This window comes from Grampus griseus (genome assembly GCF_964374135.1).
Source record: "Grampus griseus genome assembly, chromosome: 6".
NCBI classification, from domain to species: Eukaryota; Metazoa; Chordata; class Mammalia; order Artiodactyla; family Delphinidae; genus Grampus; species Grampus griseus.
In genome coordinates, this window is record NC_139000.1 from 48,861,836 (window position 1) to 48,880,176 (window position 18,341).

At 37.3% G+C, this 18,341-nt stretch overlaps 1 protein-coding gene across 3 annotated transcripts in view; it reads right to left on the bottom strand.

Annotated features, from left to right (window-relative positions):
- Positions 1-18,341, bottom strand: part of MAMDC2 (MAM domain containing 2) — a 163,563-nt gene that overhangs the window by 24,982 nt on the left and 120,240 nt on the right. For 2 of the 3 annotated variants that reach the window (XM_082656560.1, XM_082656559.1), the window contains exons 10-11: positions 8,096-8,189; positions 6,259-6,411 (exon numbers count right to left, since the gene is read on the bottom strand). In XM_082656560.1, the coding sequence (XP_082512686.1) occupies positions 6,259-6,411; positions 8,096-8,189 (247 nt within the window). The remainder of the gene's footprint in view (positions 1-6,258; positions 6,412-8,095; positions 8,190-18,341) is intronic. The other variant, XM_082656561.1, reaches the window with a different exon arrangement.

The window sequence follows — 18,341 nt, forward strand, 5'->3', positions numbered from 1 at the left end:
AGAAAATCACCTTTAAAATATATAGTAAAACAAACAATAAGGAGATTAAAATGTTATCTTAGAAAGTATCTATTAAACACAAAAGAAGGCAGTAATAGAGGAATAAAGGAACAAAAAAAACCCTGTAATACATACAATACAGAAAACAAATAGGAAAAAAGCAGACATAAATTCTACCTTATTAGTAATCACATTAAATGTAAATGTACTAAACACTCTAATCAAAAAGTAGAGACGGGTAAAATGGATTTCAAAAGATTCAGTTATATGCTACCTCCAAGAGACACACGTTAGATTCAAAGACACAAATAAGGGGCTTCCCTGGTGGCGCAGTGGTTGAGAGTCCGCCTGCCAATGCAGGGGACACGGGTTCGTGCCCTGGTCTGGGAAGATGCCACATGCCGCGGAGCGGCTGGGCCCGTGAGCCATGGCCACTGAGCCTGCGTGTCCGGAGCCTGTGCTCTGCAACGGGAGAGGCCACAACAGTGAGAGGCCCATGTACCGCAAAAAAAAAAAAAAAAAAAAAGACACAAATAAGTTGAAAGTGAAAGGTTGGAAAAAGATATGTCACTCACAGTACCTAAAATAGAAATGGAGTGGCTATAGTAATATTTGACAAAACAGACATTAAACAATGAGATACCACCTCATATCCATTAAGATGGGTATAATCAAAAGCAGAAACCAACAAGTATGATAAGTATATGGAGAAATATGTGTGAAGGAGAAACTTTCACACACTGCTTGTGGAAATGTAAAATTGTGCAATCACTTTGCAAAATAGTCTGGCAATTCCTCAATGTTTAAATATAAAGTTACCATATGACCCAACACAACCAAAAGAAATGAAAACTTATATTCACACAAAATCCTGTTCACAAATACCGTAGCATCATTATTCATAATAGCCAAAAAGTAGAAATAAACAAAATGTTCATCAGCTAAATAATGGATAAACAAAATGTGGTATTTCCATGCATTGGAATATAATCACAATAAAACCAAATGAAGTGCTGATTCATGCTACTAGGATGAACCTTAAAAACATTATGCTAAGTGAAAGAAGCCAATCAAAAAACTACATGTTGTATAATTGCATTTATATTAAAGATCCAGAATAGGCAAATACATAGGGACAGAAAGTAGATTAGTAATTATCTAGGGATGGGGGTGGCAAGAGTTGGGGAGGGAATGGGAGTGAGTGCTAATGTATACAAGGTTCCTTTCTGAGGTGATAATGATGTTCTGGAATTAGATAGTGGTGATGGTTGTACAACTGTGTGAATATGCTAAGCACCACAGAATTGTATACTTTAAAAGAGTGAATTGTATAGTGTGTGTATTCTATCTTAATAAAGCTAATAGTAAAAAAAATGGAAATTTTGTAACTGAAAAATAGAATTACTAAAATTAAGTACTCAATCATTGAATTTAACAGCATACTGGACATAGCAAAAAAGACTTGCAAACTAAAAAAAAATAGGTCAATAGAAAATATCCAAGCTGAAGAAAGAACAAAAAGAAAGAAAATCTTTGTAAAAGAGCATACAGGATATATAATACATGGTGAGATCTTTTAATGTACATGTAATTGGAATCTCAGGAAGAGAGGAGATAAAGTGGGGCAGAAGCAATATTTGACAAGATAAAGGTCAAGCATTTTTGAAAACTCAACATAAAGATTAAGGAAGTTTAATGAACCCCAAACAGAATAACTACCAAGAAGACTACACACATGCAAATCAGTTTAAAATGCTGGAAACAAAACATGAGAAGAAAATATTAAAAGTATCCAGAGAATAAAAGTACCCTTTCAAAGGAACTATATGACTGAAAACTGACTCAATAGAAATGATGGAAGCCAGAAGACAACTGAATGACATCTTTAAAGATCTGATTAAAAAAATGATTGTCAACTTAGAATTCTATTCTCAGCAAAAACATCCTTCAAATGTAAAGGAAAAATAAAGACATTCTCAGACAAACAAAAACTGAGAGAATTCATTAGCAGTGGACTTACACACACACACACACACACACACAACCCCAAACCAAAACCAAAACCAAACAAAACACTAGGTGCAGAAGAAAATACTTCCGGCAGAAGAAAAATATTTCCTAAAAAAAAAAAAAAAAATTCAAGAGAGAAACATGGAAATTCAGGAAGGAATGAATACTAATGGAATGGAGAAATATGTGAATAAATATAGAAGCAACCAAACCAGTCATATCTTTTGGGGCTTAAAAAATACAGTTTCTATATGCCTAATAACATAGGTTCAAAATATATACAAGCAAGAATTGATAGAACTGAAAGGAGAAATAAATTCACAATCATAATAGGAAATTAATACACCTCTCAATTGAACAGATAAAAATCAGTAAAAATATAGAAAATAGGAACAGGATTACAAGCTTGATTCAGTCAACATATACAGACCACTTCATACAACAACAACAAAATATACATTATTTTCTAACACACATAGAACATTTACCTAAATTGACTCTTTTTTGGGCATTTCAACAAATTGCAAAGGATTGAAATCATTAAGGGTATGTTCTCTGAGCATAGTCGGATTATCTAGAAACAAGTTAAAAACAGTAACTAGAAAATTCCCAAATATTTAGAAATTAAGCAATACACTTATAAATAACCTATGCATAAAAGAAAAAAGCAAAATGGAAATGAGAAAATACTTTGAACTTAATGAGAGGGAAAACACAACTTATTAAAACATGTGGGTTACAGCTAAAACTGCATTTAGAGGGAAATTTGCAGCACTTTTCTATGTACATGTTATACTTCAGTAAGTATTTTACTTTAAAAAAATGAAGAGCAATGTACTTTTCTAGCAGTATCTAGGAGATCCCTGGCTGGGTATTTAGGGGTCCTGGATTACAACCCAAGTTCTAAACTAATACTGAGTAGTTGTCAAAGTAAGGCTAAAGGAAAAGCATCTCAGTGTAGGAAAAGAGTGCAGAACTGGGTGTCATGATCGTCTGGTTCCAGTCCTAGACCCCCCTTTAACTATGTCAGTTTGTTGAATCAAATAACCTCAGTTAGGAGGTAAAACCTGGGAGCATCTGAGCTAAACTTGGTTGCAGATACTTATCTAGGTATCACAATAATTTTAAAACTTGATTTTGTACCTTTAGATGATGCACATACCTCAGCAAACCACAGTCCCCACCGCACTCTGGTACGTAACAGCCCTCCTGCTAAAGACATGGTTTCCTAACACACGACTGCATCTGAATTTGCAACCTCCGGGCCATGTGTTTTCTAAGGTCCTTTCTGGTTTTAATGTTCTTTGTTTCCATGACTTGCACTCAAAACTATGTCCAAAATCTGGATATACTTCTACTAAATATTATTCATTGTTTATCTGAAATTCACATTTAACTGGGTGTCACGTACTTTTACTTGCTAAATTTAGCACTTCTACCATCAATGCAAGTGATTTTACAAGATTCCACAATAATAACCCGTTCAGGAGGGACCATTTTGAAGGCTGATATAATCTATGGTAGACTGTTTGCAAAAATAGCCATAATTATTCCTTCCCTATATCCAGTAGTTCCTCCCATCAAGATATAGAGTCCATTTCCTCACTCTTTGAATCTGAGCTAGCAGAACAAGTTATCCCAGTTGAGGCCCCCCTAAACTAGCCAGCTCCTCACTAACCTGGCAGATGGCTTCAGGTGCATGAATGAGACCAACCAAGAACTGAACTGCCCAGCTCAGCCCAGATCAAATTGCCACCTTGCAGAATAGTGAGTGAAATAAGTGGTTATTATCTTAAGCCACTAAGCTTTGGGGTGTTTGCTATACACTAAAAGCTACCTGATATAGAACCAATTCTAATCCTAATAAAGGAGTTAGATGTGATAATCCTTTTTCTTATAATGTTTTTGACAACTGGTCTCTGATTTATGAAGCTGATACTCTTTCATATTGTACAACATTCAACAAAAGTCATTCATTCATGGTATTGGCCTGTTTCTTTTCAAGCTGATCTGAATATAAATGCCCAAGACCTCACCTTACGTATCACCTGAGATGAAGGCGGAATCAAGAGAACTGTGTTTGAGTCCTGGCTCTCATACCCAATTTGCCTCTGTCTACCCTCATCTTTATGAGAGAGCCACTAGAGAAGGGTTTCAAGCCTTTTCTGAGATTGAACTGCTTCTCATTTTCCCAGACCTTTGTGATGACTTAGACAGATGTTGAGGATAGTGTTAGATGTAAAGCCCCTAAGCAGGATGGCTAAGAAAGTGGTGCCTAGTATGATGTCTATTGGGAAAACTATCAAGTAAAGCTTCATCATTTTGCTTTGGGACCACTAAAATGGTCCATTTAAAGCCTTTCAATGAATGCTTTTTCTACAAAGAGTGAATATGCAAATCCCTTAGCATGTAGACGAGGCTCTTGGTGATCTGGTTCTCATCTGACTGTCCACTGTCATCTCCCACCACTTTCCTAGATGTGGCCATATGAGATGCTTCTGTTCACTACTACAGATTTTCTGTCTCACTGGTCTCTTATTCTAGTCACTATTACTACAACTAATTCTACACAGGCTTTAAACAGTTTCACTCAGATGCACCTGATAGATGCCTTGTCTTGGGCCCATGCCAACTGCCTGTTACTTCCTATATTTGATGCTAAGTTTTGTGCAGTCATTTTGGGCTTGGCCCTCGGCAGAATCACTCAGCACCCATGCAAATGTAACCTAGAAATAAGGGAAGAGAGAGTAGCCAATGCTGAATGGACAGTTATCCCTGGCCAGTGCAGGAAGGGAACCTGTGGACAAATGCTTCTCCCTTTCTTCCCCTGGGTGATGGCTCTGAGACATACTTCAACATGGTTTCTCAGCTGTTTGAAAGTTAAACACAGTTAAAGCACAGAGAGTCTTCCCTTTTATCATCTCCAAACTATGAATCAGGCCCATGCTGAGGGAGAAAGATGATTTGCTTGAATGAGAAACTGAAGTTTTAATTTGAATTGGACTTTTTAACATACCTGAATGTGTGGCGGCTCCTATACCTCAACCAGACTGAGAAGCTATGGGATCTGCCAAGGGGTGGGGAAGGGAGAATTCTCTAGGGTATGTTTGAAGAGAGTGTTGGAAAGAAAAAACAAAGCTGTTCCTGATTGCACCCTACCAAATTAAGCCAATTCAACAAATAGGTTATGCTATAGGTTGCTCTGTGGTGTTATTCGCTAGACTTATCTTGAGGTAGACCATAAGAAACAGCACTATGCAACTCTCTGTAAGGACCCTTCAGGAAATATCTCTATAATCTTAGTATCAGGGATAGTTCTTTTTTTCTGGGCCAAATGATGTGCTGTTATCCAATTGGTATACCAAGTAAAATTGAGAGGATCAGTGAGAAAGGTCTATTCTTTGTTTTTTTTTTTTTTTTTTGCGGTACGCGGGCCTCTCACTGTTGTGGCCTCTCCCGTTGTGGAACACAGGCTCCGGACGCGCAGGCTCAGCGGCCATGGCTCATGGGCCCAGCCGCTCCGCGGCATGTGGGATGTTCCCAGACTGGGGCACGAACCCGTGTCCCCTGCATCGGCAGGCGGACTCTCAACCACTGCGCCACCAGGGAAGCCCCAAGGTCTATTCTTTAGGGAGTATTTTTATCACTGACATTGTTTACAATTGCTGACACATGGTGATAATAAGAAGTAGATCAACTTTTAGCCTAGTTTATTGTAGTTTATACATTTTCTACAGAAAATGCACCTCCTTATTGCCTCCACCCATTGATGGACTGCTTCATCTGTTTCTATCCTAAGAACACTGTAAGTCATGTTTTACAGATGAGTTTTCCATCTTTTTCAGTTTCTAGAAAGTGAGGACTCAAACTGATATATCTCCTCCCCTGTCTGCCAGCATATTTCTATACTAGGTCTGAGTCCTGGGCTTAAGTTTACATCATCATATACTTTTTTTTCATTTTTGTCCATCTCTCTTTTATTTTTAAACCTACCTCTAATTAAATTGTCTTTGTGTGCATATTTTTGTAAGCTCTTTAAATCCTTTTTCCAGCAAGATATATAAGCAATGTAATAAACAGAAAGAATGATTTTAAATGCACATACTGAATTACCTACCCCACATGTGTAGCATCCCACACGCAGTTCATTCTAGACACATCATTTTTCCCATTTCAAAATGCAGTAAATGACCCCTAGAATGCTATTTCTGGTTTCCTTAGGAAACAGCACCATGTGGCATAACTCACCTACCCCAGTAGTGTGATCTCCCTTTGGTCCTGTGTAGGAGGTAGGAGTTTCTCCCCTCCTCCTGTGCCAGCTGCTCCGGTTCCTTCTCTCCTGAGTAAATGCACATTCATCTTGTTCGAAAGTACACTCTCCAGGTAGAGTTGGAAGCTTCTCTGCAAGGAAACAGCAGGTGATGCAATTGCTGAGGCTCTTTCAATGAATATGTATTCCAAGGCTCACTGGAAGCACGTGCTGCACGTATGGGTGTCGCCTGGCCACATGCCCCACATGAAGAGGCAGCCCCCCTCACCAGAAGCCCACCTAAGCCACGCTGGTGCTTCCAGCTAGAGGCTGGACTCCACCCTAGGTTCTGCCAGAGAGGCAGAGAACAATCAGAAATCTAGATCCAAAAGTATGGGAATACTTTGAGAAAGAAACTTTCTCTGACTTGTGAATTTATTTGTGTGAATGAGCTTATAAAGCTCTGAAAATTGGAGGTATGTTGCCTCTATGGAAACATAAAAATAATAAAACGGCATGCAGGAGCATTCTTCAGAAATCCAGAATGAGTGAAGGGAATCCTCAGAGCAACTCTATAGCTGCTTTGGAGGAGGGGGAGAATGTGAAAGAATTAAATGTGATTTTGGAGACATAGCTTAATATGTGAGGAGCAGGTTACTGAATTTTTCTGTGCCTCAGCATTCTTATTTGTAATGTGGGAATATTAGTGGTATCCACCTCAGGGGGTTGTGAGGATTAAATAAGATGATGTATGTAAAATATTTAGAACATGAAGTTCTCAATAAATATTAGCTAAATATAAATTAGAACTTGGTGTTTTGCTGCCTGGAGGTTTATTTTCCATTTCCAAAAACAAATGTTTATGTCTTTGGGTGCTATCTTCAATAACTGTAATAATGATTATTATTAGAGTGGTGTCACCTCCCAACTTCCTGGGGACTTCTTTGGTTGTACCTCCCTACCTCTAGATTCTCTAATAAATAGCTTATCTTTTCCATCTCTTGCATGATAATTATTTTACTTCATTTTATTTTATATACACTACAAGCTAATGAAGGCTCATTCCCTTTTCTACGTCTTGAGTGTAGAGATTTTTATCTTGTTTTATGTTGTTCTTGCAATGCCACACAAATCGACTACAAACAAATTATCTTTTAATTAAATAAACACGGAGATTATTCTCTGGTGCCAAACTGATGCCACAATTTGCCTGTTTGTTAAAGAAATGGATACCCTGAGACTTAGGATGCAGTGGTAATTAGTAGATAGAAACCAATGATTTGGGTTGAGGTATGCACAATTTTCTCATTAGACATAAGGTCCAACACACAGCCACAATATTTGTCACTATCATCAATGCTTGCTCCATTGCTCCACTGTCATTTAATTCACTTGGAAAATATTTATTTATTATCATTTAGATATGATATGTTTACCTAGTCTATGTATAATAATTTCACCAATATTTCTTGAAAACCGGCATGCGTATGAGGCAACAACAATAATAATAACAAAAGGAATTATAATAGAAGGTATTTGTTTTTAAAGCACTGTTTTGTGCCAGGTCCTACACTAGGGAATTTAAGTGTATTATCCCCACTTTTCAGGTAGGTATTACCACCTCTCTTATAGATGAAGATACAGGGGTCAAGTCATATGTACAAAGTCACACATTGCATTCAAGGCATCATTTCTAAATGAGAGAGGCACTTCTGACAAGAAAGGCAAAGGACAGACTAGCACAGATTAAATGTACGTGGTATGTTCTTAGAGAAACAGGACATGCCATGAAATGGCCAGGGAGACAAAAGAAAGCTGAAATGACCGCCGTCTTACCTGGAGACGAGCAGCTTCCCAATTCTATTGTGATGTCATCCAGGGCTACAAGTCCACAGTCCCAAAAACTTTTGCACAGGCTCATGAAAACCACCTGCAATTCAGAAAAGTAAAACTGTGAGTTCTGTCAACCAAAAATTGGAAACACTTACGACCTGGGATGTACTTGACACAACAGATGTGCAGAAGCAAACTACAGGCACCTCTTCATTGTCTGTGAACCACAGATCACAGTGGCATGAGTAATGGTTAACCATTTATATATGACCCTGGGACTACTTCTCTTATTTTTTTCAGTAGAATCAAGCTCACAATGATATGTTGTGTACACTAATGCTGAACTTAGTTTACATTCTTTAAAACACTGGGAGAGGAAAGCAAGAAGTTAACTAGGTGGCAGAGGAAAACCAGTCAACTTTTAAATATTTTCCCCAGATAATCCACAAAGCGCGTACAGGGTGGATGGCAGTCCAAGCTTTTTTACAAACATTTCCAGTGTAAACACACTATTGATTCTTTGGAATTGACTTTCTGGCAATGTGCTTCATTCATAGAGTGAACAAAGTCCCAGTGATTTGCTATCTGGAGACCCAAGTTCCATTTCCAAAGTAAAGATCTATGTCCTTGAGTGTTATCACTAATAAAAGCCCTAAATGCAGTTATTTTATCAGGCCAAACATTTTTACTGTTGTATGTGAAGGAAAAATAAATCTCTACTATAAATTATTAAATTCATGTGCCAAAGACAGAGAGAAAAGTCTTGGATTTCTTTCCATTAAGCCAATTTAAAAGTCTCCTTTTCATGTATAGGATGAGCAAAGAGCACTTTTCAAAACATTTATACTAGATTTTCACTGTACTTTGCAGTTTACAAAGCTGCTTCACAGGTATAACCTAATGCTTAATGAGCACAAGGTCATTCAGTCCATGGTCAATCCCTCAAATACAAATCTTAATTCAAAAAAGACAAAGATATTACAGAAAGTACAACCCAAATTATGAATAATGAGAACATTTGATTCTTTTTAGGTTCTAATATACAGTATGCTATGTCTTCAATTTATCTGTGTTATCAATAGGATCTAACTGCTCTTTGATGATCAGAGCCACCAGAATATAGAATTTATTTAAAAAGAAATTGAAAAATCTCATGACAGTTTATCACTATGCAAAATATAAAATGTCTTAGGCCAATATCTTCAGAATAACTCCTAATCGTAAGATGTGTGAAAGTTTACTTGGACTGTATTCATATTACTTTAAATTATAAAAAGGATAGTTTGGAGATGTGATAATATATAACTATATGTATTTACAAGGAACAAAATAAAAGGGGCGTTTTGGGTTTTTTAATTTAACTTCCATTAATTTTCTTATCTTTATAAATTCTAGAGATGATCTGACTATGTAAAATATTTTACTTGTAGGATTTATGCGTGGGAACTTGTTCCCCGTTTGCAAAGCAGAGGTCTATGGCATCAGCCCTGAGTACAGTTACATTTTATCAGCAATTCTTCCTGTTCTATGGGAAGGAGTAGTAATCTGTCTCGTAATTTACTGAATTAATAGTGCTGCCCCTAGAAAAGATCTGGCTTTCTTTTCCTTTCGCTTCTTTAAAGTCTGTTTTTGACATGAATGGTGAAAAAGTACTTTTTCAAAATGATTCTGTGGTAGTGAAATGATTCACCATGTAAAGTATTACCTAAATAAGACTCAAACATTTGGCAGGTAAACATATCTTAAAGAGGAGAAATGTAAACATGCTTTCACATGTTTACTACAGCATTATTTTATAATGACCATAAAACCAAGCAAGCAAGGAAGCAAACAAATGAAAGAACCCAAGATTTCAAAAACAGAGGAAATACACAAATCATGGTGCTACAATCTAAGAAATAGGCAATCATTCACTCTGACAGCTTGTGAATATTATTTAGTAGTAGAGAAATATATTCCTCTCATAATGTTAAGTGAAAAAAAGCTGGTTATAATAGATAAAATAAAGCAAAATAAAATAAGGTAAATTATATCGAACTCATCTAAAAATACATAGAAAAAAACCTTGAAAATTTACCAAATGTATAACAGTTTTGTTAGGTTCATGAAATTACGGGTATTGAATAGAATTTCATTTTCTAAACATTCTTTAATTTTGCTATATTTATAATTGAGAGAAAAGAAGAAGGAATCAAAATATCTATAATGAAGATGTGGAATAATGAGTTACTGTTTTTCAGATTGGCACTGTTTATTATAGTAGCCACGAGGACATGTGGCTATTTAAATGAAAACTAAATAAAATTTAAAATTCATTTCCTTAGGTGCACTAATCACATTTCAAGTGCGTAACAGCCACATAGAGCCAGTGATCAAGTGAGCTGGTTATGGAAGATATGTAACATTTCCTCATTGCAGAAAGTTCCACTGGATAGAGCTTCCTGGCTCCTTTTGGACATTCCAAACAAATCTGTGAACTGCCACAGTGGGTTAAGTGAAATGCTAAAGATGTTCTGGACAACAGCAGGCCACTAGGTTATTCCTATCTTAGAACTCTTTCTACACTTTGAATACCGGCCAGACCACATGTTGTTCTGATAAAAGAGCCACAAAGTCAGTCAGCTATGTACTAGATTGAAACTATGGCCTCAAACCTCAGATCTGTTTGGCAGTTGTCTATCAGCATTCCAACACACAAAAGAAACGTGACAAGATCAGCTTGTTTGGTCTAACACATTGGATTTCCACCCTGCTATAAATAATGCTGATAATGTCGTCTCCTATTCTTGTGCCGCCATCTTGCATTTTGAGGGCCTCTTGAGGTGGAGAGGTTATTTTAGGGTAGTTGGTGACTGGGTAAGCTGAGGATTGGGCCTGGCTGACACAGGCGAAGAGAAAGCCAAACATTTTGGTCTGTTCTTAAGAACTCTCTCCCTGGGTCCCATTAAGAATGTGACAAGAAGGAAATTGTCCATAGTCTAAATTCTTAAGGGGATTAACCTCTTGTTTATTTATAGATCTTTTTTTTTTAAAAAACAGTGTTTATTTCATTTTTGGCAGTATTTCAAAGTAAACAGAATATCTCTAAAGACTGGGAAAAAAATCTTAGGCAACTTGAATAGATACTAATATCTATTTAAGAGGGGAGAAGAGGGACAAAGTAAATTGCTGTCCCTTAGACAGTGTTCTTGATTTTATGCAAATCTCTTAAAAGTTAGGGCAAATTAGATTTGTGTAAATGAATTTGTTTCAGTGCACTAAAGGTTCCAGTCCTTAGGGACTAGTGATACTTAAAATTTTTTTTGATAGAGAATATTAATTGTTGAGAAAACTTAGCTAGACTAACTTTGGAAATACAAATAGGCAGTGAATGGAGAGAGTGATAAATACATATTTGCAAACAAATAATTTTAAATATAGTCAAGTAAGGATCAAAAACATGATTTAACTTACTTCTTATCATATTAAAATTAGACATTGCATATGCTCATTTATCTACAGCAGGGTGTTCTGATCTCAGCCCTATTGCCATTTGGGGCCAGATAATTGTTTGTTGTAGGGGACTGCCCTGTGCATTGCAGGATGTTAAGCATTCCTGGTCTCTACTCACTAGATATCAATATCACCCCCAAGTTATAACAATCAAACATGTCTCCAGACACTGCCAAATGTCCCTTTGGGGAGGGGGGCCAGGGCAAAATCTTTTCTGGCTGAGAACCACCAGTCAAAGGTGGTAGAAAACTGCTATGTGGATTATCAAACCCCACTTGCTAAATTTCTATTACGTGTAGTCCCTATGTGAGGAACTTTCAGATCTGTTACCTCCTTTTTGGATTCTCTGTCAATTTCCACCTGTTAATTCTTCCCAGGCAGAGCAGGACAGTTGTTTACACGTTAAAAGCAGGCTAGATTGAATTAGTTTTCTTCGCCTCTGCACATCACCAGGTGGTAGTTCTAAGGAGCAATGAAATACCCTCAAGCTCTGGAAAGAAAAGGCAAAGGAGCAAAAAAGCAAGGGAGATGGACTGACACTCCAGCTGAATAATCATCCTGGAGATGATCAGGGCTTCACTCTTCCAATTTCCTGCTTCAGAAAGCTGCAAATTGTCAAAGGGCAATGGAGTATCTTCTTTGTTTTCACTCGCCTCCCTTTCAAAAAAGAATGATCTACTCCCTCAAAATAACATAATGACAGGGAGCAAATCCTAAGGGTAACTGAGAAAACTTTCCTCATAGTATACAGATTTTAATTCTCTCCTAAAGTTTTTCCCTCCCAGGGGGTGGGGACAGTGGGGTGGAGAGAGAGTCTGTACAGAAACGCAGCCACAAGGCTGGGTTACTCAGAGGGGCTAGACTGCCCCTAAACCTGTAAAAGTCCAGAAAAGTTCTTGATTAAAGCATGCAGGAAAGAAAAAGCATTAGGGTTACTAATTATAACTTTATGAAGTGTCATAGTTTAAGTGGTACCCAACACAATGAATAGGGCTTTGCTGAGGGAGGGAAGTAATGAAAGCTTTTGCAGGGAACCACAAACCTTTGTTGTGTAGTTAAAAAAGCATCGTTGGTATTAAAGAGCTCAACACTGGCTGAACTGACTGGTTTTTCACTGACTTTTAAAGTAGTTTCATGGCCTTCCAGAGAGACATCGCTGGCCAGGTTGTTGGGTTAATCCACCACCTACTTTACCAATTGAAGAGCCCCAGTTGGGCCTATAATTAGTATGTGAATGATAGTTTCCAGAAATGGCCTCCTATCTTCACATAGAAACATTTCAATCCTATGCCAACAACACCATAAATTACCCATGTTCGAAAACAAACCTAGTTACGTTCTTGTTATAAGCAGTGGACCTCAACAATTTACCAGAGAGTTTCATTCTGGGTTAAATTTAACTTCTATTCTGACGAGGTTTGAAATCTTCTGGAATCATCTGCACAGATAAATTTGGATATGGCAACTGCAGAGCTGGTGGAATAATTACTCACAAAATTACTATAATCCAGTCAGTGGAATTCCAGAGCCCTTCATTAAGATGCTTTTGACACAATTGCAGGATATACTATACTATGTAATGCAACTGCATTCATTTAACTGTTTGACAATAAGTTGTTAAGAGAATTAAAAAAAAAACATAAAGCAAAACAAAAATTCTGACATTAGACACTTGGCTAAAAGGGTGGAATTTTCACAAATCCCTAAAGACAGGCTGAGTGGAGCTTTATCTAGAAAAATGAGTATAAGACTTTAGTATTTTTAGAATTCCAGCCATGTTTGGGGAAATAGTTGCTAAACCGTAACAGCATGCCTCCTGCAGATACTATATTTGGTCTTCAGATCCCACAAAAGGGAGAATGACCATGTGTTTTTAAATAAGTCTTTAGCTGACCAACACTTTTTTCTTAAAAGATCCATCTGTTTTGTTTCTTTTTTTCTTAAAGACCCATCTGATTTAATTCAGCTCTTGGCTTTCACAAGCAACAAAGAGTGAACAGCTTCCAGCTTTACCCAGCATGAGTCCGTCTGCTTGTAAGAGCCTTCCATTTTAGGGTAGAGGGCACCCTGTGGTAGATTTGCAGATCAGCAGCAAAGTTTTTCATTGTTATTTGTGTGGTAAATACCCAGATCTCTCAACTCACTGATTTCAGAAATCTGCATTATTTTCAAATCATTTGGTCACTGAAAAGGAAAAGGAGTTTCCAGAAGAGACCTCAGAATCAGATATTTTTTTAGAATGAGGAAAAGGCCCAGAGACCCTATGATATGAGCTCAAGGTCATATAACAGCTAGCTGTAGACCCGGCCATGAAACATGACACTCCGAATATCTGATAGAACATATTTCATTATACCAATCTGCTCATTTTCTCCTTTTTGCTTTAGGTATTTTAGAATATGATTCTGAAAGGCTTGAAACTCCCCAATTAATAGCAGAGGACAAGTATGTCTTTGACCTGTATTTATATTACAACTAGCTTCCTGTCATTTTGCCTTATGTATGTTTATAAAGAGCTCTCCATCACCTGGCACCAGAACCTGAATCTTACATAGATCGTGACTGAATTTCAGGGCTGGTGAGTGTTGAAACCTCTCCTCGCAGGCAGTAACCCCGCCTCTCCACAGCAGGTGTTCCCTAACTTCACTGATGTCCTTCTCTCTCTTAGCCGATGACCTTATGTCTGCTCCACACGGAAAATTTAGCCCATAGGAAAGAATCCCCTCAACTCCCCACATCCACACCTTCAATCTTATCTTCATTTGCACCCATTTTCACTTCCTTTCCTTTGTTTTGGGAGTGAGGTCTGTCTGACTCCAAAATTCATGCTCTCTTTTTTGTGGGACATAGATCCTGCACAATCCTGTACAATTAGTATTGAGGGTCTAAATGGAAAATAAACATGAAAAGCCTCTGAAAAAATGAACATTAGAACTAAAGGTGAGATGGTATCATTTTTAGAGTTTTAGGATCTAATCTCACACCCTAATAACGAGAACATTATTATATAAAATTTTCCTATAAGCCTTTCATCGTCACTAAAGGAAATAGGTGTGAATGCCTTCCTGGACATACAATGTGGTTCATCTCCGGCCCACCTCCCTTAGGGAGGACCCCTGGTCAAACACTTCCCTGAGCAATGTAATGTAATCATCAATTTAATTGTCATGCCCAAGGATGAACATCATAATACGGTCCTATTGTGACACGTGGATGGAGATATAAAACGTCAGTCCTACCAGGAGACTTGGAGAACACAATCAATTGCAAAAAAGGCGGAATCTACATCTTTGTCTTGACTCTCAAGGGCTCACCCCTGCTCTGGATGAATTTCTCTGGGTCAGGAGAAGACAGTGACCTTAGCTAATAGCCAAACAGGAATAATGACTTCACTCTGCTCATGTATGAGACATAGAGACAGTGTGGGTCTTATTTTCATTAACTCCCAGGGCAAAGTGGAGATCCTGACTTGAGGCAGAGCTGTGGCTAAAAGCTTGTATAATGCTAAGCCCTTTTTAGCTGTGTTACAACTTATTTAATCAACCCCTACTGATGGATAATTGGGCAGTTTCCAATTTTGCAATATTACAAATACTGCTGTGATGAATATTGGTAGATAAACCTTTGTGCATAACCATGATTATTTCCTGATGATAAAATCCTAGAATTAGAATTATTATGTCAAAGGATATGCATGTTTGGGATCTTTCTTTTTGATACAGGTAATTGAATTGTCATCTAGTAATATTATATCAATTTACCTTCACGCTAGAGCTTATGAGAATCCTATTTCCTTGAATACTCACCTCTCCAGGGCAATGATTTATATATAATATACTTAAATATGTAATTATATATATATATAAATATTTAATAAATGAAATTTAAGTATATAAATAACTCCTATATTATATATACATCTATATATTTTTGGCCTAAAGTGAAAGATTTTTTAATTGATAAACTGAACAATATAGGCAGTATGAATGCAGCTATTAATACAAATATCATACTCCAGAGTATTATGTTTTAAAAATATCTTGATCCATTTGATAGACAAATGTGCTATTTTATTACTTTTTAAATTTCTTTGATTATAAATGAAGTTGGACATGTTTGTGCATTTATTTTCTAGTCATATTTCTTTTTTTCTGATTAGCCTATATATATTCATTGCCCACCTTCCTACTTCTTAGTTCATGTTTTGCTTATTGATATATTAAATTTAAAGCTTAAATGTATTAGGAGTTTGTCATATACGTTGCAAACTGTTTTTTCTGGCTTGACATTTGCCTTTCAGATATGTTTATTAGGCAATCTTTATTTGGAGAAAGACACTAAGGGAGAACTAAATGTCTTGGTTCAGAGACTGAGATGAAATAGGCAGGCCACAAATAGTAATGCGTCTTTGAGCATTGCCTACGTTCACATGTAAGCCAATGTTGAAGAGAAAATAGGAGCTCATGACCCTTCAGGGTGTGGTGGGAGATGCATAGGGAGGTAGCTTGTTGACCACCTGGAGAGAGACTTCTACTAGATGTAGCTACTGCAAAGACAGAGCACAGAATGCCCAGAGAAAGCCACACAAGGGAGGGAGAAAAAGGTGGGGATATCTATGCAAAAGAAAATAAGGTATTCTTCTGTGGGAGAAAGTAGCGAGTCTTTACTAATATGTGAATTGCCGATTTCCAAGTAAGTGAATTGAGCTTATACCTAGAGTGTCCAGCAAATACTTACCTGGTCTATGAGCTCAGGAAACCAGAGGATCACCAGAGAATCTCAAAGTGCAAATTAGTCAGTGTTGCCTCATCCAAAAAACCCGGGAAAAGATTCCCTATAAAGGCAGCCATCGTGAGACTGTGAAATACAAGATTAGGAATCTGGAAGTGTGGAGGGAGGTAGTGTTTTTAGGTTTATAAACAATCTTTGGAATACATTTTTGCTTAATTAAGCTTATTAATAAGACTATGGGGAAAGAATGTCCCAGATATCTCCATGGTGCTGAGAGAACAAACGTGGTAATCCAGCCATATTCTATGAAATTAATTCCTTGGGAAAGTCATGAAAGAATGCACTGACATAAACACCACACTCATGTAAGCTGTGTGTTAGCAACTACCAGTTGTGCTAATCAGTCTTTCCAGTCATTTCCCTATAAATTGACATGAAACACAGAAACCCAACAACAAATATCTGAAAGGAAATGAAAGAGAAGGAAAATCAGAGTATCTCAACTCTGCCTTATGCATATTTAAAGTAATTTAGAATTCCTGGACTGACAGCTGACACTGAGTTTTGCTTGGAAAAACTCAACAGTAGGCTCCTTTTCCATACTTAGCTCCTCTATCCAATTTCACATTAAGACATATTCCACTTGACAGTATAATTTTCCTGGCTCTGTGTATGGAAACACCCTAATCTGTTCTATAATGTGTTGATTATTGTGTCAGAAATTAATGATCTTGCAGTTTCTGCTTTGCACTCAGCTGCCCTGCTTTACTTATGCTGGAACATTAATATCCTGGAGCAGCCATTTCCCAATGTTCTCAGACATCATGAAATGTGATAGGAAATTCACCTTTTCTCATGTATCTTATCTACACATTGGTTTTCTGATTCCTTAGTCCCTTTATAGCAGAGTGTCTTGTTATTAAATAGCCACCTATTTATAAAATCTCTCCAGAAACTTACTAGACCTGTTCTTCTATCCAAGCAAACTGCTAAGTGTTGTCTTTAAAAATTTTAGAACCCTAGATATTTTACAACTAGTTTCATTTTCATTATTAAAGGGCAAAGTGAAAAGCAGAAATCCAAATCACAGACAAATTTCATTCACTTTTTGCTAAAATGAGAAGATAATTGCGAGAGGAAATAAAGTAATAGAGAAAGCTATCCACAAGGACTGTGCTGCACAATATTAAAAGACAGTTCCTGACATTAAGATGTCTAAAAATATAATAAGAATTAGAAGAGACTGAGTGGACATCTTAAAACATGTTTTTATTTCATGGAGAGGTGACATGACATTCTGATTTGTGTCATTTCATGCCAGAGTCAAGACTTCAAGCCAAGTCTTCCTAGCCCTGACCTAGGATCTTTTATCATACAATCTCATCCCAACAAAACACAAATTAATGACTTATACAAGATTCAGAGAGGAAGGGGCTCTTGAGATGGACTTTGAGAGAAGGGTAGGATTTTCTCAGGTATGATGATTCCTGCAGCAAGATCAATGGGAAATATTTGCTGTTGATAAACCCTTGAGGGAGCAGTGGGGGAGGAAGGCAAGGATTTGAAGGAGAAACTGCACTGGTTCCTAGACAGTAATTGAAGACACGTGTTCCAGGGAGTTTGAAGACTAAAGGAATGGAATAGGGTGGCAACTTAAATGGGTAAAAAGGTGAAAGGAAGGTTTGCTGTTCATTTGTATGACCAACATATGTTGGCAGCATGCAAAGGACTAATGGAAATTGAAAATTTATGAGAGAGGGAACAATTTATGAAATAAGGTCCCAGAGGAGGCAGGACGACGAAATCAAACGTATAGATGACCGGTTGGTTTTGACTGAGAAACCAACTGTCAGATTCAAAGAGAGGCAAGTGAGGATTCAGAGAGGAACAGAATTGAAGGGGCTTGTGTTCAATGTCTTCATTCTTTTGGCAGTTGAACCCATGAGGTCACATCCTAAGAATGAGGCAGGTAGGATCGAGTTGGAAACTTGCGAGTGAAAATGGATCTGAATATCTGGGGTGGGGA